We start from the raw sequence: 25,624 nt of genomic DNA, 5'->3' as shown, positions 1-25,624 counted from the left end.
GGCCAGAGGTGGGGTACTGGGTCAAAGGTGCCCTGGGAAGACACGGGGGGGCTGCGGGGGCTTTCTTCTCCCACCTCAGGCTGGGGCACTGGTATCTGCAAATTCCACTTCAGCTAAAAGTTCCACAGGGTCTCCCTGTCCCTTGAGGTCCTGTAACTGCTAGGAAGCCTCCCTATTCCTCCCTGCCTTTCACTTACTCCTCAGGCTAAGCCTGCTAAGATGGCAAAGTTTTGCAGGTGAGCTCTGGGGGGGCAGGAATGGGGAGCTCAAAGGAGATGGCAGGGGTGCTGGTGGTGTTAGGCTCGTCTCTGGGCTCCAAACGAGACCCTGCCTTGCTCTCCAGTTCAGGGAGCTGCAGGGGCAGACAATAGTCCTACCCGCCAAGCCTCCAGGTCTACACCCCGTGTCCCAGGAGGGATGTGGGGCTGGGCTCTCCAGGAAGGTTGAGGCTCCACAGGTACAGAAAAGGCCCAAGACTTGGGTTTCCTCCCAACCAGCCAGGCCGGTAGAGGCTCTTGGGGCCAGGAGCAGGTGGGAGGAGGGAGTGTAGCAGATCAAAAGGGATCAAAAGGGGGGTCTCAGCTCATCATGTAAACTGGGTGGGTCACTCAGGAAAGAAGGTGCAACCATACTCTGGGACGGGGCCTGGGCTTCACAAAATCCCGGGGTAGATGGGAAGCACAGTGGGCACCATGGCCCCTGGTGGCCGCTCCAAGTGCCGAGTGCGGCATTCTGGGCGCCTCGGGGATGGGCCCCTGCAGGCAGGCCTAAAAATCCATGGTCAGACAGGCGAATGGCCAGAGGTGTCCGACTTCCTCAACCTCAGGACTCTGTCTGGGGCGTGAGTTCCTGTCCCAGCTGGAATGGAGGTCTGTGGGCTGGGCAGCCTGCCCACTGAGCTCCCTGGACTTGAGCCCAGATGGGGGATAAGCCAGGGTCCTGGGCCAAGTCCTACTGGTGGGGGCAGTGAGGGCTCTGGAGGCCCACGCTGTCCAGAGTGGAGCTGGTTCCAGCGTGGGAGCGAACGGCCTGGGCCCGGCTACGGAGCCGGGGGCCACGTCACCTTTCTCAGCCTGGTTGCCACCTCATTCACTTCTCAGGGGTCCCCGTCTGGCCTTTCAGCAGCTCTCCCCAGTCTGGGATGTACTTCAGGGGGATGTACTCAAGGACAAGAGGGCGGGAGGCCCTGCCGACCCTCTGGGATCTTTTCCCTCCCTCTCCCCTCCGCATCCCAGCCTGTTCCCAGGATGTTCTTCTCCCATCTTCTCCTGTGAGTCCTGCCTTTTGCTCTGAAAACAAGCTGATTTCCTAATTAATTTCAGGCAGGGCAGTCACTGAGCTTGTAGGGAACAGCTCCAGAGCAGAGAGGCTGTGCAGACCGGCCAATTAACTGGGACAGTGGGAAGGGGCGGGCCTGGGAGCGGCAGAAGGGGAGGGTGAAGTCCCGAGGGCTCTAAGAAGGGAGGGTGGGGGGCTTGGGAGAAACAAGAGGGGAGAGTGGGGGCTTGCAGGTTCCAGAAGGGGAGGGTGGGGTGGAGACACAGCAGTGGCAGCAGGGCCTGGCCTGGACTGGCAGCTGCAACGCCCACAATGGGACACACGTGGTCTACACGTGAGCATTCATTCAATGAATGGGCACAGGTCCAGCAGGCATTCACAGGCACCGACCGGGTGGCCACACACATGGTGCTTGGCATCGGCTCAGTGCACCCTCACGCCAGCCACACTCACAAGGTGACTTGGGCAGCAGAGCCCCCTGCCCAGGGCCACCCCACCCCACCTTTCCAGGGGTCATGACCAGCAAGGGCTCACTGGCTCACTCTCCTCACCAGCACAGTGGTGGCCCCTCTGGTCAGACAGCAGGAGGAGTGACACAGAGGCCTTTGGGGAAATTAACAAGAACTTTCGCTTATCTCCACGCAGCACAAGAGGTGCTGGCGCCTGGCTGTGGGCTGTGAGAGCTTCATTATGGTGAGAAGACGGGCAGGCCAGCTGAGGATGTTGTTGGGTTCTTTCTATAAATGTCGACTGGGTACAGTGCCTGGCTGGGGGTGCTTCCCTTTGCCCCCCTGGGGTTCCAGCTGGGAGAGCCTGGGGGGAGTCCTGGGGGGGGGACCTAAGGGCTAGAGAGGCCTAAGCGGAGGCCTGGCCCTTGGGTGGGATGCAGGGAGCCCAGGAGCAACTTGCCCAGCAGGTCAGTTCTGGGGGCCTGGTGAGGCTTAGGGGACCTCACCTCCCCAGGGCCCCTCCTCCCAGGGCCTGGGAGGCGAGGGTCACCGTGTCTTTAGCTGGACCCCATGCAGGTATCAGGTTCGGGAGCTGCAGAACCCAAGGTGGAGATAGCTTGCAGAGAGAGCGCCATCTCTCCTTCCCTTTCCTGGCTGTGAGATCATCGTAAGTGACCTGGGCCCCCCACCCCCCGACCTGTGGGCCTTGGCATCCTTGTGCATAAAATGGGGACAACCTTGAGCACACCCCCTGCCCCCCAGGGCATCGTGAGAATCCCAAGGGTCTTCCTGACACCACCATCGGGGGCACAGGCCTGGCCCTGAGGCCCTGCCCCCATGGCCCAACCTGCAGGTGGGGCTGGAGGTGATGCTGGAGGTGTGGGCACACCTGCCTGGTTTCCTGACCCGGAGACACACTGTGGGGACAACTGAGTGGGGCTGAAGGTTGACCCTGAGTCTGTGTCTGAGGGTCCAGCTCCCGGGGCTCTGGAGGGATGGGGCTCACCTTGCAGGGTTGGCTCAGTCCTCTGCTGCTGGATCTCCAGGTCGGCCAGCTCGCTGAGCAGGGCAATTCCATGAATCCCTGAGCTACGGGGCAGGGGAGCTGTGCTGGGTGGCCCAGGGACAGCGAGGGGCGGAGGGTCCAGTGGGCCGATGCCAGGCAGGTCCCCCAGGTTGATGGTGGCTGCCACCAGAGCATCCAGCCCGGGCAGCTCCCTGGGCAGCTGGCTGTTGTCAGGAGTTGAACCCCAGTCCTGCTTCTCTTCCTCCTCATCTAGCTCGGCCTCCTCGAACTCGGCCACCTCCTCCGCCTCTGCTTCTGTAGGGGCTTGCTGTTTGCCCGGCTCGGCCTGATCCAGGGAGCCCAGGCTCCTCGCCGGCTGCTCCACGGCCTGGGGACTGGCCCCCAACGAGGGCCCCAGCTCTCCCTCCTCCCGCCCCTCCTCCGTGGTCCTTGCCTCTTGGGCCCCTCCTCCCTGAGTAGAATCAGCCTGGCCAGAGGCCTCAGGGCCCCCTCCCTCGAGGAGAGCCCCGCACCGCAGTTCTCGCAGCCCCTCCAGCGGACTGGGGTCTGCTGCCTTCCCCGGGGGTCCCCGCTCGGCAGGGTGGGGCGTGGTGGCAAGGTCCTGGGTGGCCTCCCTGGTCCCTGAGGGCAGCCCAGGCTCCTCCAGTTTCTGGGGGCTGCGGAGGCAGAGCTCCCCAGGCGGGAACGTCCTGGCCAGCTCAGGCTGGGGCCCCAGGGGGGCGGTTTGCATAGTTTCGGGGTCCGAGAGGTCAGATGAGTGCACGCTGCGGGGCAGGGAGAAGCCCGAGCTGGCCACCGCGGGGCACGTGTATCCGGGAGGCAGGTCTGCAAGAGAGGAGCGCGGTCAGGAGAGCAGCTGGGGACGAGGGTGGCCTCCAACGCCCCAGTTCCACCGGTGGGGAGGGTCCCCAGCCAACCCTCTGCCTATGAAACGTGCCAGGCAGGAATGGGGACACGGTGTGTTGAAAGGGGCAGAAGAAGAGCACCGGGGGCAGGAGGGGCGATTTCCCAGGGCCCCCTCCTCGATCAGGACGGTTGTGAGCTCCCCAGTTCCTACCACAGCCTTGGCGGAATGGGGGGATTCCTGGGGGGTCCCTAGAGGCCACCTCTGGCATGTGTGGTGTGGCTAACCAGAAAAGGGGGGATTTTAAAACAAGATACTTGAATCAGAGTTTTCCCTGAACCAGAACGAGCTGGCAGCCTGTCGGAGGCATTACGCCCCATTAACTACAATAAAAAAAAAAAAAAAGCAAAAAAGTCTAAAACACACACACACACACACACACACACACACAACCACCTCGGCTGGCTCAGCCTCCTTATTGTGGAACTGGGACGGGTTTTATGTTTGCCACATGGGCTTCCACTGTAAACTCTTAGCCTAATTCAGAGAGAATCAAATAGCTGTGGGGAGTTGGCGGGCAGCGGGTGGGAGGGCAGTTGCAGCAGCTGGGCTGGGCCTGGACCCTTCACCGCAGGCTGCTGCTCCTTGTCTTGGGCCCAAGCCGTGGCATTTCGGGCCCCCACAGTGAGAATGAGCTCCATGTTGCCCAGCTTCATGGCTGCTGCCCCGTGGTCCTGCCACCATCCCCGGCAGGCCAGGCACTTTCTTATCCTCGAGGCTCCAGCGCAGGCTGCCTGGGCCTGACCTTCACCCTGCCCCATCTGCCAGGGGCAGGGACCCTAAGTGCTTTCCCTATGGGTCCCTCAGAAGGACATGGAGAGGGAGGAAGGGAAAGAGCAGGGGGACAGGCCACCTTGTCCCAGGCCCCATCAGGGGGACTGGGAAGGTGAGGCCAGCCCTGCAGGGGCCAAGCCAGGTAGCCTGGTCCCCACTCAGCTCAGCCCACCAGGCAGGTGACAGGCCTGAGTGGAGGGGGGCAGGCCAAGGCCAGCCTAGTGCGCCCGCGCTCACCTGGTTCCAACTTGTTGAGGTCGGCTCTGGGGCGCTGGCCCTCCCCACTCTTGTCTTCGGTGCCGGGCAGCTTGGAGCCTAGCCCAGGGCTGCCGGTGGGGCAGACGGATAAAGTGCACGGGGCGCCAGGATGTGGTGATGGTGTGGGGCAGCTGGCAGTGGGGGGCTTTGGGGCGGGAGAGTGGCAGCAGGGTGACAGCTTGGCAGGGCCTGCGGTGGCGGGTGAGGGGGTGCCCTTGGCCGTGGGGGTTAAGGCAACTGGCTTGTGGGTGGACTTCAAGGCCTTCTCCTGGGCGGGCTCCTCCAGCTCCAGGTGGTGGTCCTCAGGCTTCTGCTGTTGGGGTGGGGCAGAGGCTCAGCCCAGCCGGGGTCCCCAATGCTCAGGGCATTGTGGTGCAGGGCAGAGGCGGGGGGAGTGGGCAGTGGGGACTCCTGGACTGGACCAGGTTGAAGCACAGAGGGAGCCGGTGGTGCCCTGGATCCTGGCTGGGCATGGCCAGGGGATGGGTACCTGGAATTGGCTGGCCCGCTGCAGCTCCAGGGCCTGAGTGGCCCGCTGCTGCTGCTGCTGCTGCTGTTGCTGCTGCTGCAGGGCATACAGCTCCTGTTGCCGCAGGAACTGGGACCGCGAGTAGACGGGGAGCTGGCCCGGGTGCTGCATGTGGGAGGCGGGGCCCCGACCCCCGTACATGGGGGGCCACAGCGAAGCCTGGTCCATGACATCAGCTGTAGGCAGGGCCAGAAGAGGGGTCAGCTTCGGTGGAGACAGGATGACCAGGCCACATCCCAGCCACCGAGTGGGCCTCCTCCAGCCCTCGCTTCTCACCTCACACCTGTCTCTCGGATCCTGGCTGGGTGCCTGCCTCGCTGCCCGTTCCCCAGCACCCAAGGGGGCTGCTCCCTTCCTCATACCCACTTCTGATCCCCCCCCAAAACATGCAAATAGCCTGGCCCGAGAGGCCCTTACCAAGCGCATGGGGGGCCGTGTGGGGTGTGGGCTCAGAGGGCAGGATGACTAGTTGTGTGGGGGTTTCCTGGGAGAGGGGGAAGACGGGGGGCATGGAGCCGGGCACGGATGCAGGGAAGCCGGGGGGCAGATTCTGGTGCAGGGCAGGGTGCCCAAGGCCTGTGGAGACACGGCACAGGTCAGACAGAGCAGAGCAGGAACCAGGGCCCTGGGCCGGCACTGACCACCACACCCACCAGGATTCTTGTCCTGCCCCGTGCCCTACCTGCCCTCAGACACTGACCGTAGGAATGTCCTCCCATCCACAAGGAGGGGCTGCGGGTGCGGGGCAGCCAGGGAGGGTGGGCAGGGTGGGGATGGGGGGCCGGGTCCCCGGCCAGCTGGCTGCTCTGCAGGGAGGATCCCCCGGTGATCATGAGATGGGGGGCCAGGTCCCCGGGACAGCCGCCTGATGGGTGGATCCGGGCGAATTCCACGAGGTCCTTGTTGTCCCTGTCCATCATGGGGGTGGGTTAAGGCTCCGCACAACCAGCCACCCCCAGCCCAGCTTTTCCACCCCACCCTGCGGGGTCACGCTCAGTACCAGCACTGGTCCCTAGCCAAGGGGAAGTTCGCAGAACTCCCTCCAAAGTGGGCAGAAACCCCAGCAAAGCCTGGGGGTGGGTGCACAGCTGTGCCCGGAGACAAGTCACAAAAGCTGACATTGTGGCCACTTAATCCCATGTGGCACCACTGGGCACCCCCAGGGCCGTGGGCCAGTCCCCAGCCCAAAGGTGCAGCCTGATTCTTACTGCAGCAGCAGTTCACGGCCGGCGAGCCCCAGGCGGTCCTCACACAGGCGGGCCCTCTCCTCCTCGGCCTCCAGGTCCAGCGGGTGGGCGGAACGGGGCCCACCGCCAGCTGCACGGGCGGGAGATGGCAGAAGGGGCGAGGGTTGGGTTGGCTGGGGAGCCACAGCTAAAGTAAGCAAGAACCCCACTTCGAGCCAGGAGACTGATGGACTGAGGGGGTCTCCTGCCCTGTGAGCCTCACGGGAAAGGTGCAGGGCAGGGCGGCTCAGCCCTGGAAAAAACTGCAGACGTGGGGAGGTGATGGGCGTGAAAGCCCGGGGTCCAGCCCTGGGAGCCCTAGGTGAGTGGACTAGGGCAAGTCAGTGACACCCCCACCCCCTGCCTCCCTCTCCGTGGAGGGTCCGTACCTTTGAAGGTGGGGGCTGCCCGGCCCTGCCGCCCTGTGTTGGCACCGTAGGCCGACTCCGACCGGCTCACTGTGTCCTTCTGCCTGGCCAAGGCTACTGCAATGCCCACGGGCGGCTGCCGCACCTCCCCATCACTGTGGGTGGCATCATGCTCCCGGCTTCGGGCACAGTCGGGCCTTTCCACCTCGCCCGGGGCCTGGCCTGCACCCTTGGAGGCTGGGAACTTCCCGTCCTGCTGGGCACAGCTGGCCTTCAGGCCCCCGAGGCCCACGAAGGGTGCCTTCTGGCCAACGACCAGAGCTTGGTTGCTGTACTTGAGCAGGTTCTTCATGGCCGAGACCTCGTCGGGCGGGGTGGGCAGGTCCTGTGGCAGGAGGGCAGCCTGCTGCAGGGTGCCACCAAAGGGGTCCAGATAGGTGCCTGCCTTGCGCTCCTCGCCAATGGCCATGGTGGCCCCCTGGCCTGACTGGACATTCCACGGGGGTGGGGGCGGCCCGCCATAGCCCAGAGACGCCAGCTCCAGAGACTTGCGCTTGGCCTCGGCCCCGCTGCCCCCCGGTTCTACCTCAGGGGCCACCAAGTGCTGCTGATGCCGGATGCGAGCCACCTTCTGGGCCCCGGGGGCACCCACAGGAGTCTCCTTGCTGGCAGCCTTGTCTAAAGTGCAGCAGGCCTGGGTGACCTTCCCGCCCAGTGGGTCCTGGTGATTAGGCCGGGCGCAGTCTTGCGAGGGGGCGGGCAACTCAAAGTAGCCGCTTTTGTCCAGACCCGCTTTGGGGACCCCGGGGAAGGGGGCCTCGGGGCCGGCACTGTCCAGGTACTCCAGGCCCTTCAGTCGGGGGTTGAGGGCCGCCTCGAAGCTCCCGGACCGCCGCTCACCCTTGCCCTCGGCCTTCAGGTGGGCATAGGAGACCCCGTAAGGTGCAGCATGGTCAGGCGCGGCAGCCGCCTCCAGGTGCCGGTCCTTGCTCTCACCCACCACGGCACAGGCCTCGGCCGCCTGGAAGGGGCGGCTCTTGTCGGCCAGGTGTCCCACGGAAGGCACGAAGGTGGGCCCGCTGGCCTTCAGGTCCCGGGGGACTTTGTCCTGCAAGGGGCAGAGCCCATCCGGGCCCCCATGCAGCTGCAGGCAGGGGAAGGGGCCGGCTGCGGCTGTGCTGAGGGGAGGGGGTGGCCCCGCGGGCAGGCCGGACGGCACTGTGTACGACACGGCGTGGTGCAGCATCTGCCTCCGCTCCAGGCACTCGCTGAAGGCTGGCCCGGGCTCTGCGGAGCCCGCCGCCTCCTTGGTGCAGCGTCCAGAGGCTGGCACGCCCACACCCGGCCGCCCCAGCACGGCCCCCGCGCAGCTGGCCAGCGCAGACCGGCCCAGCTCGCTGTCAAGCACCTTGGTGTTGAGAAGGCAGGACGCCAGGTGCTTGGGGCGGCCTTCACAAGCTCCCCGGGCCACGCTGCCCTCCTTGCAGTGAGAGTCCCCTGGCACGGGCAGCACCAGCTTGTGCCGCCCCCGGGCGACGTCCTCCTCCGCTGCCGGCCGCTCCTTGCCCTCCACCGCCTTGCCGGCTTTCTCTTTGCCCATGAGGAAGCGGTCAAACTCCTTGGTGCCCTTCTGCAGGTGGCTGGCCTCGCCCCGGTCGCGGCTGCAGGAGCCGATGGGGTGGCCGGGGGCAGCCCGGGCCACACTGGGGAAGTTGTGGTTGGCGGGCAGGAGCGTGGGCTGGGGGGGCAGGTTGCGCAGGTAGAAGTTATCTGCGTGCCAAGAGAGCTGAGGTCAACAGGAAGCCCGAGGCAGGGGCCGGAGGGCTTAGTGCCCCCAAGACACTGCTCCAGGTGCCTCCCCACCATCACCGGCTGACCCTGACCCACTGGCACTTTCCGGGGAAGGTTTATAACTGTCGAAAACATATTAACATAAACATCACCACTTTAGCCATTTTAAAGCGTGCCATTCAGTGGCTACTGTGCTCATGGTGTGCAACCTTCGGCCCTGTCCATTTCCTGAATTTTTCATCATCCCAATCTGAAGCTCTCTGTCCTCGTTCAATACCGACTCCCCATGCCCCAGAGGTTCTGACTTACGTTCACCCCTAGGAGATGAACGCTGAAAAGAGCACAGCTCCCATGCCCAGCTGGACCCTGCGGACTAGGGGAGGAAGGGTGGGAGCGGGTGGCAGTGTGTCCTTGCTGGACTCAGGGGGGTGGAGTCTGGGGCTGCAGCATCTCCCCCAATCCCACACGATGTGGAGGAGTGCAAACTGATCAGGTCTTTACCAACAGCCATCAGAACCCTAAAGGCTAAGGAGGCTGTGGGCTTATAGTTGTATGCTTAGTCGCTCAGTCGTGTCCGACTCTTTGCGACCCCATGGACTGTAGCCCACCAGGCTCCTCTGTGTGTGGGATTTTCCCAGGCAAGAATACTGGAGTGGGTTTCCATTTCTTTCTCCAGGGGCTTATAGTTGGGGGATGGCTAAAAGTGGACAGCATGTGCTATGATGTGGCCACTACACAGCTCAGGACGCCCAGCCACATGGAGAGTTATCTGAGGCAGGCCCCTGAAAGCAGGATAGCACACTGTGGACAGCAAAATGGATGGCCTTTAGTAGCCCCTTGTAAGTGCCAAGACACCCCCGCCCAGGAGGAAGTAAGGCCCTGGGCGGACATGCATCTGAGAATGGGCCAGGAGTGAAGGACCCAGCCTACCTACCTTCTGAATACTCTGAGAGGCCCCCAACCCTTCTGCACCAGGGGCTAGGGTGATCCTTTAAGGAAGGAAGAAAGGAGAATGGTCCAGATGGCCACCCCTACCTAGTCCATTCTGGGCTCTCGATATCTCTGCAGCTCTGGCCCATCCTGCTTGAGTGGCTGGGGGGTGTTCCCCCAGCTCCCTGTATGGGGCCAGCCTGGGGCCCCCCTAACCTGGGATGCCTTGCTCTCTACCTGGGTCCCTGGCCAGCCCTGCAGACACCCACTGCTCCCTAAGCTGGGGCTGGGTTACTGGGGACCTGGAGGGGCTGCCCCTCTTTCTATACCCAGCTGGGGAGGCGGATGGGCAGCCTGGATGGCCTGGAGCCTAGAGAGGGAACAAAAGCAACATTTGGAACTTGTAAAACTGTCCTCAGTCGTGTAAATTCCTTGTCAATTTCCTGCTAATTAAAGCAAGGGGGAAGAGGGTAGCCTGGGCTAAACCTAATTAGCTCAATTTCCAAAACCAAAGTGTTCTTGGGTGGGGTTCGGCCACAACACTGTGAAAGCCAAGGGGGCCGCCAGAGCTCCTGGAAGCCAGCGGCCCACACCCTGGAGGGGGTCCCTAGCTCTGGGTTGGATTTATGGGGCTGGGACCACCTGCCTGCTCTTGACAAGCACTGTCAAAACAGCAGCACATGCGGGGGCTGATGTGGGAGGTAGAGGGACTCAGGCCGCGGCCTGTGCGGGGTTCTCCTCTGGGCAAGAGCACCTGGGCTCCAACCCCGAGGAGACTGGCTCCCTGGGCATCCAGTGTCTGTCCGAACCCTTCATGGGGCCGGGGAGTGCTCCTGGCCTGTTTGCAGGCAGGGTCTCATCCACCCCGACCCAACTTGGCCAGCCCTGGGCTGGGCCAAGTGAGAGTCAGGCCTTTCACAGCCTCAGCCGCCCCGCCTGGACAGATGCCAGGTGGGCTCCAGGACACAGACACCCCAATGTCACAGAGTGGGAGGCTGTGAAGAAACGAGGGGACGGTGGCGGGAGGGCAGGAGGACTGGCCACAGGCCCACCCCCAACCTGCCTCATGGGGTCACCACTCTGGGGTCCCCTTCCTTCTCTGAGACCCTTCAGGTCTCTCTCCTCCTTAGCTGCTGCTGCTTGAAGCCTGCCAGGTACGTTGTGGGCCCCTCCCCTGCTCCCACTCAGAGCCCCACTCTTGGGGTTCCCTGGAGCTGGATCTGTCCTTATTTACACTCTTCACCCGGGTGGCCCCTCTCCTTGAGCCAGATCAATCTTTCAACCCACCCTTCTGGCACTGACCCGCACCATGAGTGTGCAGTCACCCCCTGGGAAGGTGGCCCCCACCCCCAGCCCCTCAGCATGGAAGCTGAACTCAACCCTCCCCTCTGAACTGCTCCTCTGCAGGTACACCCCTTCCTGTAGCCTGGGCCATAAATGGGGGTCATCTGGGGCCCCCTGACCCTTGTGCTCCATCCAGGCTCCCCATGGGATCCCATGGTCCAGTTCAAGTCCAGATCACTTGTCATCTAAACACGGTAAGGAACCCCAGCCTCCTGGGCTTCACCCCTGGAAGATCTTTCTAAAACGCAGATGAAGTGCCACCCAAGAAAAATCCTGGACACCGGGCATCAAGGTCTCAGGCCACCCCCTACACCTGTCTCCTCTCCAGGTGGCTACATCTCCTATGGGCTCCCTGATGGGACCTGCGCCCTGAAGGCTGGGCCTTTACACACACACGTGTGCGTGTGCATGTGGTGTGAACACACCCTCCTTACAGAATGCCCTCCTGACCCCACCAGCCCTATGCTCCTATCAGCAAAGCTCCAACCTCAGCGTACCCACTCCAGCGACATCTCCTGCCAATGGGGTAGGAGTCCCTCCATCTGCTAGGGGCACACCATTCCCCTGTCCCCTGCTGCTGCCTCCACCCCCTCCCCCCCACCCCTGACCCCTCTGACCTCGAGCCCTGGTGTGGGTTGGGGCCCGGGCCTTGTGCTGTCTAGCTCGATGAGGCAAGAGGTATAGGCTTCTGGGGGGCTCCCCTACCCCCATCAGATGGTATTCTCCCCTCCACTGCCCCTGGGACCCCTGAGCTGCTTGGGTGGGTCGGGGCGGAGGTGCCACAGGGTAAGGCCAGGTGCTGAGGGAGCTGGGTGCCTCTCCTTCAGGGCCGCGGTTGTTTGAGATGCTTCCACTTGGGTGATGAGAGCTCATGGAGCATGGCTGTGTTTTCAGCATGCTCCCCTGACCCCGGCATGCAACCAGCTGCTTGGTCGTGGTCCTGGGCCCCGCACTTTAAATTCTCTGGGGGCCTGAGAAGCACGCCCATCCTCTTCCAGCCCCTGTCCCTACAGTGTGGCCTGAGACCTGGAGAGAAGGGTTCTTCCAGGCTGGCCACCTTCATCTGGCACCCCAGAAGCCCCCGGCCCTGCCCTCCACCCCTCCAGGATTCACTGTGTCCCAGGCCCCATGCAATCCCTCACAGACCCACGCCAGCACTTGCCTTTTTGGGTTCCATAGAAACGATGTTGCCCATAGAGAACATTGCTGTTTCCATGGTGATCCAAGTGGCTCATGGGTAGGAAGGTGGATGCCAGACTCCCCGAAAATCTGGGGTACCCTGGAGCTAGAGAAGCAAGGAGACTGTGGTAGAGGCGCCTCTGGGCCACAGGCTTGCACCCGCCCTGACCCCAGGGAGGTGAGAAGCCGGTGGGTGGCCCAGGAGTGACGCCCCGCGGAGCCCGGCGTGCAGCCCGCCGGTGGGAAATCAACCCATCAATACATCATATTAACTCTGACTCGACTAATACCATCCCTCCGGTGTGGCACAAATTGAATTGCTGATGGGCTGGGGAGAGAGGGGAGGATGGAGGAGGGAGCCTTTGATTTCTCTCCCAGCAGCACTTAGCAGTGTGCGAGCTTCAAGGCAGGCCAACAAAAGGGGCTCTGGAGAGGTGTCTGGGCAGGAGGGAGATGTGGCGGTCACATGCAGTGGACAGGGAGGCCCTCACAGCTCAGGCCGAGAGGAGAGAGGCGGGGCCGGACACCACCTTGGCCCGTACCATCCATAGCTGCCAGGTAAGCAAGCCACTCTGGGCTCAGTGACCCGCACCCTGAGGCTGACTTGGTTGGGTGTGGCCAGCTTCTGCCTGGCTGGAGGCCACGGGCACCAGGCTCTCCACTGGCTGGGCCTCCTCAGTGCTCTGAGATCTGCAAAATAGTCTGGTCCCCAGCCATGACGGCATCGCCCCCAGAAGAGTTTCCTGCGTTGGTCCCCAGCCCCAGATCCTCGCTGGAGCCTCCAAGTCAGATCAAGCAGGCCCCTCTCTGTCCCTTTGAGGGGCCTGGACTGTCTTCTTGGACTGGCCCTGCCCAGCAGAGGACCACCAGCTACACCCCGGACTTCATTCTGGCCACCTGGGACACACACCCTGCCTACCAGAAGTGATGAAGACAGAAAGAGCGAACATTTGGCCAAGGAGGCCCCTTAGGCACTGGCACCTTGAGACCAGGCACAGCCGTGGCAGGCGTGTCTGTTGGATGCCCAGAGCCACCAGCCACCTGCAATGTGGCTCCCCACAGCTGGTCCTTCCCCACCAGGCCCAGCGGCGAGGGGGCAGGGGCGGGGGCGGGGGCGGGTGGAGGCCTGCAGCTGGGATGGCTGAGCCAGTTGGGCTGGGCTGGACAGGATGCTGTCTTGCTCCAAAATTCCTGCTTTGAGCTAATGCTCTTAACATTTTCCCCATGGAAAATGAGTCCCAGAGGAGCTTCTCCTGGGGACCCCATGGCTGTCCCAAGAGTGAATGGCTGCTGGGAGCGGCTTCCCACCTGACTTCTGAGGCACCTGGGCTGTGACAAGGGAGTGGGAAGGAATCCCAGGGTCTCCCCAGGGAGCAGTGGCCACAGGGAGAAGGAGGGGCTGGCTCAGGGTCCCGAGGCAGCAGGCCCTGAGGGGAGGGTGGCGGGTCCCAGGGTGAGTGTTCCAGCCAGGTCACAGCCGTGCCTTGACACAAGGGAGCTGTGAGCCCCGTGCCTGGGGAGCAGGGGTGCCAACTTCTGTCTCAGTGCTTCACAACAAAGTTAAGACAAGTCTGAAGCAGGGAGCTAGCTCCGTGTGACCTGCTCGTTTACTGTTTTCTAAATTCCTCTTAGGACAGAAGCCCTTTGCTGTTTCATTGGAACTCCTTGCGGCAATTCATGGCCGCAGGCTCCTTGGAACACAAGAGACCAACACCTTTCCAGAAGGAGGGGCTCAGAGCTACAGGACAGGCCTCCAGCCCCAGGTCCTCAGAGGCCCTGAGGCTGGCCTGCCTGGGTGCTGAGGCTGTTGAGATGGAGGGTGGAGGCTGGCTCGATCTCTGTCGGTGCATGGGGGTAAGCCCTGGAAGACCTGGAGCTTGCTGTGAGTATGAGGGGCCCAGGAGCAGCCCCTTGGCAGGCCTGAGGTTGGGGAGGGGGGAGTCATGCCAGTGTGGGTCGGGCTGTGGAACCCAGCTAAGAGGTAGGGATGGATGAGGAGCATTGAGAGAATGGGAAACACATGGGCATTAAATACTCGGGGAGCCCCCAGGGTCAAGGCCCCCAGTCCAAAGGGTGCACCCTGCACCCTGGTCCTGGTGGCCCCCTCGACATAGCGACCATCCTGCCCCTAATGATGCAGGAGAATGGTCTCTGGATCAGGAGATCTGAGGTCAAGCTGTGGCACCCATTCTCAAGAGGAGCTCCCCGCAGAACGCTCCCGTACCAGTCCCGTTCGGAGGTTCCCCTTGAGCACGTGTGTTGCAAAAGCTCTGAGAAGTCCCTGGGCGTCTCCCCACGGAGGGGCTCACATCCCTGGGCCCATGGGAGGACACAGGGGAGGTGCCCACTGCCCCCCAGGCCTATCCCTCTGCAGCGCCCTCCTGCCGAGGGCACGGCTGAGTCTGGGGAGCCTGGCCGCCTCGCCTGGTTTGTGAGTGGAGACACATCTGGAGCAGATGTTTCCGAGATGAAATGCAGCTCCTGGAAGACCTGACAAAAGCTGGGCGAGCCCGACAGGGGTGGGGGCGGGCCAGGGCAGGGGCAGCAGAGGCCTGTGTGTGCAGTAGGGGGAGCGTTAAAGTACCACAGCTGTCCCCCTTTAATTGGCTGCTGTTAAATGTTTTACGGGGCCTCGTTTTGGTAAACAGAAGTCTGTAAATTCCTCCTTCCCAGACGCCCGTTTCCCAGGCACAGACCCCCCTGTGACCCCTCGGGAGGTCTGGGCCTCCTGCCCACCCGCCCTCGGCCTTCAGCTGGCCAAGTGGTGGGCTCCTTCCTGCCGCACCCTTCGGGGGGCAGTGGGAGGGTGATGGCCATGCCTGTCCCTCCACTTCTGACCCTGAGCTGGTGGCCAGGGATCAGGGGACAGGAATCTACGGGGGCTCCTCCCCCTATCTCCAGTTTGCATAAAGTCCCACCCTCTGGGACCCCAGAAGGGGAGTTAGGACTGGGGGAGTAAGGATGGGGAGATGGAAGAAGAAATGGAGTGGGCAAGGGCCGGAGCTGAGTGGGGTGGCCAGGGAGGGGGAGTGTGAAGAGCGGGTGGGCATCTGGGGTGGGGGGCAGAGAGGGAGGAAGGAGAAAAGTCCTCCCAGTTCAGCCACAGAAAGGACCCTTTCTTCTTCCCAACAAGACCCTACTCTCTGAATTGAAGAGGAAAATAAAAAATGATTTTTATGAATCAGAGCAGCTGTTCTGTGACCAGAAGCCAGGGCTGCTGTAGCTGGTCTGGGAAATGCCTCAGGTCCTCAAAGGGGCTTCTGCAGAGGAGAATGTGGTGGTGGTGGGCTCTGAAGAGGGCTCCGGGAGCTGAGGATGGGGGTCGGATACCCTGGAAGCCAGGGCCAGAGACCCTCGACCCTGCACTCCTTCGGGGTGGCGTGGTCCAGAACCTCCTTGTTCCCAGGCTCTCACGCTCCCCGAGGTTGGCTACTGCGATCGCCCCAGTTGACAGGTGAGCCCATGCTGTGTCCTTGGGCCCCCGCTGCCCTCGGAGCCCTGGAAGCCCCTGCTGAGTTCTAGGGAGAAGCCCTGGGCCTCAGCCACCACCCCACTGAGATTCCCCCCATTCTGGTCCCACGCTCTGTGTTGCCAGGAGGCTTAACCCCACCCTGTGACGTGAGCGTTAACAGGGAAAAAAAGGTGACACCATCAGCACCTAATGGGGTTCAGTGACGTGGAGGCGGTCTCGAGCTGGGCGGGGGCAGCAGACCAGGTCCTTGGTATCCTGGGACACCCAGCCCCTGCCAGCATCCCCCGGGGCCCTTGCTGGCCACATCCAGGAAGGTCAGGGGTGTTTGTGGGGAGTGTGCTAAGTGGGCTAAGGAGGAGAGGAAACAGCGGGCAGCCCGCCCCTGGTGGGGGTTGCCCAGAGGGCAAGGTCTGAAGATGGAAGGGTGACAGGGAGGGTGGGGACACTTTACAGGGGAAATAAGTGAGGGGTGCCATGGGGTAGGAGAAGGCAATGGCACCCCACTCCGGTACTCTTGCCTGGAAAATCCCATGGATGGAGGAGCCTGGTAGGCTGCAGTCCATGGGGTCACTAAGAGTTGGACACGACTGAGCAACTTCACTTTCACTTTTTACTTTCATGCCTTGGAGAAGGAAATGGCAACCCACTCCAGTATTCTTGCCTGGAGAATCCCAGGGACAGGGAAGCCTGGTGGGCTGCTGTCTATGGGGTCACACAGAGTCGGACATGACTGAAGCGACTCAGCAGCAGCCATGGGGTAGGAGGCTCCTCTTGTCACTCCACCAGAGAAGGTTCCTGGGAGGACCCCAGGCCTGCTTCAAGTCTCTCAGCTGGAGAGGAAAGAGGGGTGGCCCTGGCCCCCCACATGTGCCCTCCTTGCCTGGTGGGGTCAGTTCCCACCCGACCTGCACGGCACCTCACCTCTCCTGGGTTCTGCTGTAGAACTTTCCCAGCAGCCCAAGGTGCCCCACCTGCCCCCGGCCAGACCCAAAAGCTGGGGAGGCAACAACACCTCCCCATGGTCCTTGCAGGGCCCACCCTCCTAGGAGGGGACCGGCTCTTGTGTCTCAGAAGGCTGACTGTCTCCTGGCCAGGTCTGGGCATGGGGTGGGGTGTGGCCTGTGACCAGCCAGCCAGTGGACCAGAATCCCTTGTGGGGTGGGTCAGGGGACTCCCACCGCAGGGTCCCTGAGACCCCCACCCCCAGGCCCACAGAGCTCAGTGGAGACCCTGCAGGCTTAGCAAACTGCCAGCGGCCTGACACACAGGGCTCTAATCACCCCCATGCCACCAGGGTCCTGCCCCGGCTCCCCGCTGGCTCCCTGCACACCCATGAGGGCAAGGCCTTCTGCAATAGACCCCCACCCCCCATGACGCCTTGACAAAAACATGGCCACCTCCCTGGAAGCTTGAATTGCTAGAAAGTTCTCCCCACCACTGAGCCCTGAGCTGTGGCCAGGGGCTGCCAGCAGGGTCTGACATCAAGTCCCAAGGGCAGTTCCCCACAATGTGACTGGCTGAGTCCCTAATCAATGGGGCCAAGAATCACGCTTTTATACAGCCGGCCACACTGGGGGAAAACCCGAGTTGAACCATCTCAACTGCCCATCTCATGGGTCAAGCCCACCCTCCAGGGCTCAGCAGAGGATAAAAGCCCCTCTGGATAGAGCCCCCACCAGACCACTCCACCTTCGACCAGTGTCCTGCCAACCCTGACAAGTCCCATCTTTACCCATGACAATCCCCACAGACACCTAGGCAAAGAGCCCTTGTTCCTGGAGCCCCGCACACATCTATCCCTCTGAATTCTGCCATGCCGACATTAACTGGGTGCTGGCTCTCTTCCTGTGACATCCTTTTCACTCAGGGTATCAGTGGATTTCCACTGTGGTACACAAGACCACTGACCACCCTGAAAGCTGGGTTACGAAGGATTCTGAGGCTGCGTCCACACGCAGCTTGGAAAGTGCTGCAATCGACTAATAATGCCTGCCCTGGGCACAGGAAGGTCATTGGCAGCAGATTGGGAGGACATCTGCCACCACCCTTGCTCTAGTATCTGAAGGGGGTAACTTTGAAACAGCCTCCTTCCCACATCCTCCCTGTTCCTTGCCAAATATTCCAGTTTCCATCCATAGGCCCCTTCAGGCTCACACTCAGTGGTCAGAACCCTTGGGAGTCCAGGCTGGGCATCATAGTGCAGCTCCCAAGATCCACCACCCTCGACTTCATTGGGAGGAGCTGAGTGAGACCCCTTAATGGGCTGAAGACGGCTTTGGAAGCTGGGCCTCTCAGGGAGTGCCCAGACCTCAGCCTCTTGCAGCTGGGGGCTGGGGCTGGGGCCTAAGGCTGGCACAAGATGATTTCTGTGCCATTGTGGCCCGTTAAAGTTGGCCCAGGCACACACACTGATCCCCAGTCGCCCCAGGTTTGGGGCCCAGCTGCCTGGTCTGTTCCCAGGCTGAGTGGAGTGGCTCAGAGCCAGGGGAAGGTGCCAGGCTCCCACGGACACCTCTGGAAGAAAAGCAGCAGGCAGCTAGCCGAGGAGCCAGGCGGTCATGGACAGTCCCGGGCTCCTGGCAAGTGCTGTGCAGGGAGGAGCTGGGTTCAGGCCATACAGAGCTGAGATGCAGGCCTTAGCAGCAGCCCCTCCGGGGGAGCAGGACCTGTGGCCCGGGGAGGGCTGGGGACCAAGGCTTGCTGCAGGACTAAAGCTGGGGGAGAGACAGAGTCTCAGAGCTTGGAGCTGGGAACAAACTGGCATGACCCCCCAAACCCTCACAATACCCCACCCAACACCTCTGTCTGTCAGGGAGCTCGGCTGGAGAGAGCCCTATGCTACCCCTGACCACACCTCTTGCACCCTGTCTTCCTGGGTGGATGCTCTAAGACCCCCCTACCCCATCCCGGGGTATCTAAGATACACATAGATCATAGTGCTTGGGGGATCCTGGGGGCCTGGGGACACAGGAACAGTGCAAGCCAGCCCGACACCCAGATGTGACACTGGGCCTCTCTCCCCAGCCCTGTCAGACCCAGTGTAGCTCACACACACCCCCGACTGCAAACAGCAGCCCAGGAAGGTCCCCAGGCCCCCAGCATAGCAGTGGACAGTTGCTACACGGGACATGCAAGGACAGAGGGGTCCCTGGAGGTTGGGACCCGGATGGGGAGGTGGGCAGAGGCAAAGCGTGGTGAGGGGCCAAGGTCACAGGGAGCAGGGCGGGGGGTGGGGCAGGGCTGGCCACGCAAAGCCCCGAGAAAGCTCTGGAGGGGGTCAGAGGTCCAGATGGGACAGGCCTCCCTCTGGCTACAATGAAGCTGGCAGGAGAGGGCCTGTCTGGCAGGGGAGCCCTGATCCCCCATGTCTGGATCTGGGGAGTTCGGTCCCTTCCCCTACACTGTCCCCAGATCACAGGGTGGTCAGCTGCCCTCAATGACTCAGCCCTGCCCTTTAGCACTGGCAGGACCAGGTGGGCAGGGTGGGAATGCTGCCTACATGTAGGGCATCTTTACTGAGCTGGGCGGGGAGGGGAGGTGACCATCAGTGGTCCCATGCAGGCAGATTCAGAGGCCATTTTGGCCACCGAGAAAACTGAGGCCAGGAGAAGGGGCTGGAGCGTCCAGCGTCCAGGGGAGAAGGACAAGATCCAGGGCAGGCGGAGGGCTCCTCTTGACAGCGTCACCACACCGAGACAGTGACACCGGCTGGGACCTTTGTCCCCCACACAGACGTGCTCCCAGAAGCCCTGGTGAACCCTGAAGTCTTAGAGGGGGACAGAAGGACAGCTGAGGGGCTCAGGGAAGCCAGGAGGGGGGTTGGGAAACGGTAGGGAGTGCCCAGTGGCTCTTGGGTGCGACCCTTGCCCCAGTAGAGGCGAGCCCAGCCCCGGAAGGAGAAATAGCCTCCAGGGCGGGTGCAACTGACAAAGAGGCCTGCCCAGCTAACGGCCAGCGCTAGCACATGTGCCCGCTGCCTCTGGAGGCTCTCCCTCCAGGTGGCACAAGAGACCACGAGTGGCCTGGGCTGTGGGAACCCAGCAGTCCTGTTCCTCCCCAGCTGAGCCCCCAGGAACAGAATCCCCTTTCATGGCCCTGTGGGTGGTCCCACCAGGCAGCCATGGGGCGGGGTGGGGGCGGGTGGAGGAGGGAGGGAGGGGGCCCGGCCTGCTGACAATAGGGCCAGCTGTGCTGCACCCCACCCCCACGGGGCCCCACCCAGGGCAGGCCGGCTACTCTGGCTCACCCCTTTGCCTCAGGTCAGTTCCGCCGCCCACCCTGACCCTAGGCCCCGGAAGGGAAAGTCTCATCTCTGGCGGTACCCTGTACTTGGTGAGCCTGGGGTGGGAGGTCGGGGGGTGGGGTGGGGCGAGAGGTCCTGGATAGACAAGCTCTGCCCCAGGCCAGATGTTCTGGGGCGGCTCCTCTGTTCTGGGGTACTTGCTCTGCACCCCAGCTGCTCCACCAGGGAAGCAGGAAGCCCTGGCCCCGGCTCTGGTGGCTGTCCCCCAGATGGTGGGTTGGGTCCACCCACGGAGAGCTGGGGGCCCTGCCTGGAGTGGAAGGACCCATCCTCTCTCCTGGCCCCCACTGACATCCCTCCCCACCCCACCCCCCCAACCCCGGCCCCATCCTGGCTTCCTTGCTCTTAAGCTAAGAACTCCTTTAGGGGCCCCAGCCCTGACCATCCCCAGGCTGGAGGGGGCAGGTAGCAAGCCTGCTTTGCCAGGCACCTGTCTCCCCGCCCATCCTGGGGGCGGCAAGAGGATGAGGGTGAGGCCAGACCACGGAGCAGCCCGCCCAGGCAGCCCACCCTGCCCGTCAGCCCCCGCTCTCTGGCCATGTCGCGTGCCCCCCGCCCCACCTCGGCCCCCCTTCCCCCTGAACACACACGGCAGAGAAACAGGCCCCAGCACGCGGGCAGCCAGCTGGCACCCAGTCAAACTAGCAGCCAGGCACGCTGCCAGGGCAGCCAGCCAGCCAACGCTGCCACTCGCCCCGGCCCCGCCCGCCCGCCGGCCTTTACGCTGGGAGCTCACAGCGCTGGGAGCTCACAGCGAGGCGGCTGCACCACGTGGCCTGTCAGAGCGAGGCTGCAAGGAGAGGAGGGCAGGGGAACCCCATAGGAAGGGGATCCCAGGCTGGGCAGCGCAACTGCAGGCAGAGAAGGGGAGGCTGGGGCACAGGCCTGGGAGGTGGTAGGGTCCCCAGGACAGACGCACAAGCTACCCTCAGGCGGGACCTGGCAGATTGGGGGTGCTCTCCCCAGGGGCTGCTGCTCCCCTAAACTCATCTTTAGGCCCAGGTGGGCCTTGCTCTCCCCACTACTCTGGGTTCTGGAGCCTTTGTTCCACGTGGGCGACTCAGAGGCCTCCTCGCTTCCCCTTGTCCTATACCCACCTGCATTTGCCCACGGAACCCACCGCCTCAACATGCACGCCCTCCCCCAAGAGACTGTGGGTGCCCTCAGCCCGAGGAGGCGCCAGGGCTGGTTCGGGGCTGCTCCAACTGTCCTTGCCTTGGAGCAGCTGCCTCCCCGGCATGCACGGTGGGTAAGGGGTGGGTTGGGGGGCTGGCACTCTCCCACACCCTGTCCCCTCACACTGGGTGGTGGGAACTGCAACTTGCCAGGTGGCTCTGGGGCTGCGGCTGCGGGTGGCGGGGTGCCCCGCAGGCCGCGAGCAACTCCGCAGAGGCAGCCGTTGGCCGGGGGAAGTGAGTGTCTGGAGGCCGTTGAGGATGCTATCTGTGGGCTGCCTCCCACCCGCCCACCCCCGCCTCTCCGGCAGCCCCCAGAGGGGCAGGACAGGGCGCCTTCTCCCTGGGCCCCAGGGCAGGTGGCACTGCCCACAAACCGCCCTTCTTGCCTGCAAGGTCCTCAAGGGTGGGCCGGAGGGGCAGGGGGATATGTACCTTCTGACGCAGAGCTCTGCCATCCTGACCCTGACCAGGGATCACCGTGGCAGCCAGCCTGGCCACGCCCACGCCCCCGTGGCCAGGTCAGGGCAGGGCAGAGGCCAGGGGTGGCCTTGGGTTTGGTGGAAGCGGTCCTACACGGCTGCCGCGAGTATGCCCTGCCCGCCCCATGGCACTCGGCCCTCTCCTCCCTCCCATAGACGTTTTGGGAGCCAGAAGCTCCTGCGAGGTTCAGGAGTTTGCCCAGCAAATGCCGAAGGCAGAAGAGCTGAGAGGAGCAGGGGAGCAAGGGGTGCCAGGCATGGCCATCCTGGGAAGCCCCGATCTGGAGCCTGACACCATTGCACCAGGTGTCCCCTGGGGAGGCTGTGAAGAGGCAGGGGTGGGAAGCAGGCAGCAGAGGGGTCTGGGCCAGGTGTCTGCTCTGCCCACCTGGGTCTTCAGGGCTGGCCTGGTTCCCCTTCCAGGGGAAGGGAGCTGCTCCTTATCGCCTACCCAACATGTGCGCTCTGCACGGTGCTTAAAGCCCAGATTATTTTAACAACTGTCCCTCACTCGTCACCTGTCCTGTTTGGAAAACAGCCCCTTTCTTGTTGCACAAAGAGAGGTTTCTCTCGCTCTCCAGCAGCACTGGGCGCTAATCTCCCCGCCTGGAACGCGGGCGGCAGCGGGCGCGGTGTGTGGGTCCGCGTGCTCTGCAAACACAACGCCCGCCGCTCAGCAGTCATTGAGTTACGGTGGTGCTGGTGCCAGGAGCGCATAGCCCTCTGTGCCCGCTGCCAACTGCAATTACCTCTCCGCGTGCCAGCCGCCGTCAGGCTTAACCCTTCCTACACTGTGGTGGCCGACTGGATATTAGCAACCTCGGGCTGGGGACACTGAGGCTCAGGGTTACCGCCCACATCATGGTGCCCAGGGGCTGAGCAGACAGTGCGGAGCTGAGTGGGGGCGGTGACCTTCCCTGAGAGTGCCAAGGGGAAGCTCAACATCCTAATAGGGCCTGCAAGGGCCCTCCAGCCAGCCACAAGGCCTGAGAGTGACACGTATGAGGCACCTACTGTGTGTACAAGACTGCAACCGAGGGGGAGGCAGGGCCAGAGAGGGACTCTGTTCTAGGGCAGGCCCCCAGGGTGGCAGCCTGAGTCTGTTGACAGCTCTCTCCTCCCCTCCACTCCCTCCCAGCTGACACATCTGGAGCCCATGCCTCTCCGAGTCTGGGAGGTGGGCGCAGGCCTGCCCGGCCAGCCCAGCTGTGTTCCACATTTCCTCAGCTCCCGCGAGCCTTCCCAGCCCCACCCCTTTTCCCTCTCTGCCCATCTCTGCTGCACATCTGGCCAGGAGTTACCACCTCCCCCATGGGGGCATCCTCGACAGGGAGGCAGCCCCTCGCCCCGGTGCTTGGCATGGTCTGCCAGACACAGCAGGGGAGCCCTTTGCTTCACCACAGGCCCTGGGCACCATGATCAGTGGCTCTAGCCACAGGGTACGGCTGGGAGCCTGGGCCCCTGACTTACCTTCATGGGAGTGGGAGAACCAGATCTGGGAGGTGGCAGGGTGTGAGCCCCGGTAGGCCTGCTCCGAGGGGGACGGGGTGGGGCCACTGGGGTGCGCAGAGGCCGCCGAGCCCAGGCTGCTGGTGAGGAAACTTCCCATGAAAGAGGAGGCCGGAGAGTTCCCCATCAGGCGGCTGCTGGCTGTGGACACAGTGGGCGAGAATGAGTCTGGGCAGGGACAAGCACTAAGGAGCCCTTCCCCAGGGCTGACTCTCAGGCCCCAAAGTTCCAGGGCTTTTGTCTTCAAATAGCCAAGAAGCCAAGGTGGGAGAAGCTGCCTGCTCGGGCCCTGGAGGCCCAGACACCCTCCTGTTCTTGCAAAACCCTGAAGATTGGCACTTCAGCTGAGTTGTCCTCCTTCACCCCGCCCACCACCCCCAGCAACCAGGTGCCAGGTACTGTGGGAATAAACATTCAGGGACCCAGGGCTTGAGGGACATATCAACTCTATGGGCAGGTCTTCACTTTGGAGGCTGACTCCCCCAGGCCTCTTAGCTGCTGGCAGACCTGCCAGAGTGCACCTCCCAGAAAGGTCCAGGGTCAGCAGGTCTCAGCCGTCTCTGTCCTACCCCAAGGTGGCACTAGGGTTCTGGCCTTCCCCCCCAGCAGGGTCTTCAACCTTCTCCCCAGGTCCAGTTAACAACCTCATCACACTGGATGCCCTCTACCAGGTGAGCAAGAGAAGAAACAGAGGCAGAGCAAGAGAGAACCACAGGAGGAGCCCGAGAATGGACACGGCAGGATCTGCTTTAATGTCCCCAGGGTTTCTCAGGGTCAGGCCCTCCTGGTGGCACTGAGACACAGTCAGCCATTTATGTTTCAGGATACTCGACATTTCGCCCAGCAGCTAGCCTCCATGGCCTGCCTACCTGCACCTCTGACACTGTGTCCCCCTCTCTGCCCTGTCCAGCGGCCAAGGCCAGGCTGATCGAGTCTCTCCAGGTTACCATGGCAACCAGTGGATTGCCTAGGAATGATGTACACAGTGCACTCTGCGCAGTGCAGCCCCGGTGCCAAGTGGGTGGTCTGGGCTGCACTGCTCAGCCCCTACCCCGGCAGGGACCCCTGGCACCTTGTCACCTCCATTTCATGGGCAGTGAGCCTGGCTTGAGACCATCCTAGGGGATGGGGAACAAGGTTCTGGGGGTTCACCATCCCATTAGGCTGAATGCAGCAGCCTGGCAGGGTTTGCAAGGGTTCTGGGGGCTCCAGGAGGCTGCAGGCCCGGCCCAAGGTGAGTCAGGGCAGCTGTTTCCCTACCCGGGAGGCAGGGGGAATTTGCAAATTTGTGATGCCTCATCCAGCCTGGCTGGGCCCTGGGAGCTTCCCAGACGTGAGGTGACTCAGCAGAGAGGCGGCAAGGCCCTGGAGCGGGGGAGAGGGAGGGGCTGCCCCACCGGGACCCTGGCAGCTCCCCACCACTTCGCTTCACTCCCATTCGAGGATGAGACTTGTGGATGAAAAAGGCCTCTCCCAGGAACTGGCCTCAGCGGAAGGGTCTGTGAGCGCTGGCCAGGTGCTAGGGTGTGAGCTGACCTCTGTGGTGGGTATCAGGCCAAAGGGAGACCCTGAAAGGACCAGAGGACCCAGGGGCAGGGGGCGAAGGCATCCAAGAGCCAGGGACTTCCCAGACCACAGGGCTGGGACTGCCATGGGCCCCGGCCAGACCACAGGCACGTCCAGCCAGGGGAGGAGACTCTGGGCTGGGAAGGGAAGTACTGGCCTCCTGGGCGGGCGGGCAGAGCAGGCAGGAGATGGAGGGCGGTTCCTGCTGGGCTCCAGGGACCCTGGGGGGTGGGGGGCAGCCATGCTTGTGGGATGAGTGAGGCCTCTTCCTGCCTCGCCCAGGCCCACCCCATGTCCCCCAGGCCTTCCCACCCCCGCACCCTCCCAGGGAAGTCCCTCCACCCTGCTCTTCCTGGGGACAGTGGGAAGCAACCGAGTCCAGAAGTTGGTCTGGATAAAGGATTTCTCTGGGAGCTTGGCCTGAGAACCTTGAGTTCTCCCACAGTCCAGCGGGTGGGGGCGGTGGGTGGGCCTGAGGCTAGGCAGGAGGAGTGGCCTGGCATCCCATAGGGCCCCTCCAGTCTGGATGCAGGGAAACTGAGGCTCAGAGGTGGCCCCCCTCACAGGATCTCCCGCACCCCGGCACCCTGCAGGGGCAGCAGACCACTTCTGCAGACCCACTACCCACACCCCCAGGGACCACCTACCAGGGGCAGGGGCTGGTGGGGAGCATCCCTGAGGCCCAGAGGGGGATGTTCGACTAGTCTTCTAAGCTGGAACTGGGGTGGGGATGAGGGAGATGTGGGACTTCCTGTCCCCCTCTCCCAGGAGACTGGTCCTGGCCCTGGCTGGGCACTCTTAAGGGTGCCTGTTTTGACACCATCCCAGAAGGGGATGTCCCACTGCATGGGCACTTTGGAGGGGAGCGGCACTGCAGCTCAGCAGCCCCGGTCCCAGCTCCACGGGGCAGGGGACACAGAGACAGGCTGAGCTTCCTGCTGTGTGCCCACCTTGTCCAGGCCAGCCACTCTCCCAATTTGGGGGACCCTCTTGGAGCCTTTCCTGAGTCCGTAAGAAAGGAACCCTTGCTCCTGAATGTGGGAAGTGAGTGGCTGGGACG

General features: G+C 63.0%; 1 protein-coding gene across 1 annotated transcript in view; it reads right to left on the bottom strand.

The window, feature by feature from the left end:
• BAHCC1 (BAH domain and coiled-coil containing 1) overlaps positions 1 to 25,624 on the bottom strand; it is a 61,373-nt gene that overhangs the window by 14,145 nt on the left and 21,604 nt on the right. The window contains exons 3-11 of the mRNA XM_055575356.1: positions 22,960 to 23,139; positions 12,041 to 12,163; positions 6,835 to 8,583; positions 6,428 to 6,536; positions 5,920 to 6,128; positions 5,637 to 5,795; positions 5,181 to 5,395; positions 4,670 to 5,003; positions 2,734 to 3,579 (exon numbers count right to left, since the gene is read on the bottom strand). Of these exons, the coding sequence (XP_055431331.1) occupies positions 2,734 to 3,579; positions 4,670 to 5,003; positions 5,181 to 5,395; positions 5,637 to 5,795; positions 5,920 to 6,128; positions 6,428 to 6,536; positions 6,835 to 8,583; positions 12,041 to 12,163; positions 22,960 to 23,139 (3,924 nt within the window). The remainder of the gene's footprint in view (positions 1 to 2,733; positions 3,580 to 4,669; positions 5,004 to 5,180; positions 5,396 to 5,636; positions 5,796 to 5,919; positions 6,129 to 6,427; positions 6,537 to 6,834; positions 8,584 to 12,040; positions 12,164 to 22,959; positions 23,140 to 25,624) is intronic.

This window comes from Bubalus kerabau, chromosome 4 (assembly GCF_029407905.1).
Source record: "Bubalus kerabau isolate K-KA32 ecotype Philippines breed swamp buffalo chromosome 4, PCC_UOA_SB_1v2, whole genome shotgun sequence".
Classification (NCBI taxonomy): Eukaryota; Metazoa; Chordata; class Mammalia; order Artiodactyla; family Bovidae; genus Bubalus; species Bubalus kerabau.
This window is presented reverse-complemented; position numbering and strand designations above follow the sequence as displayed.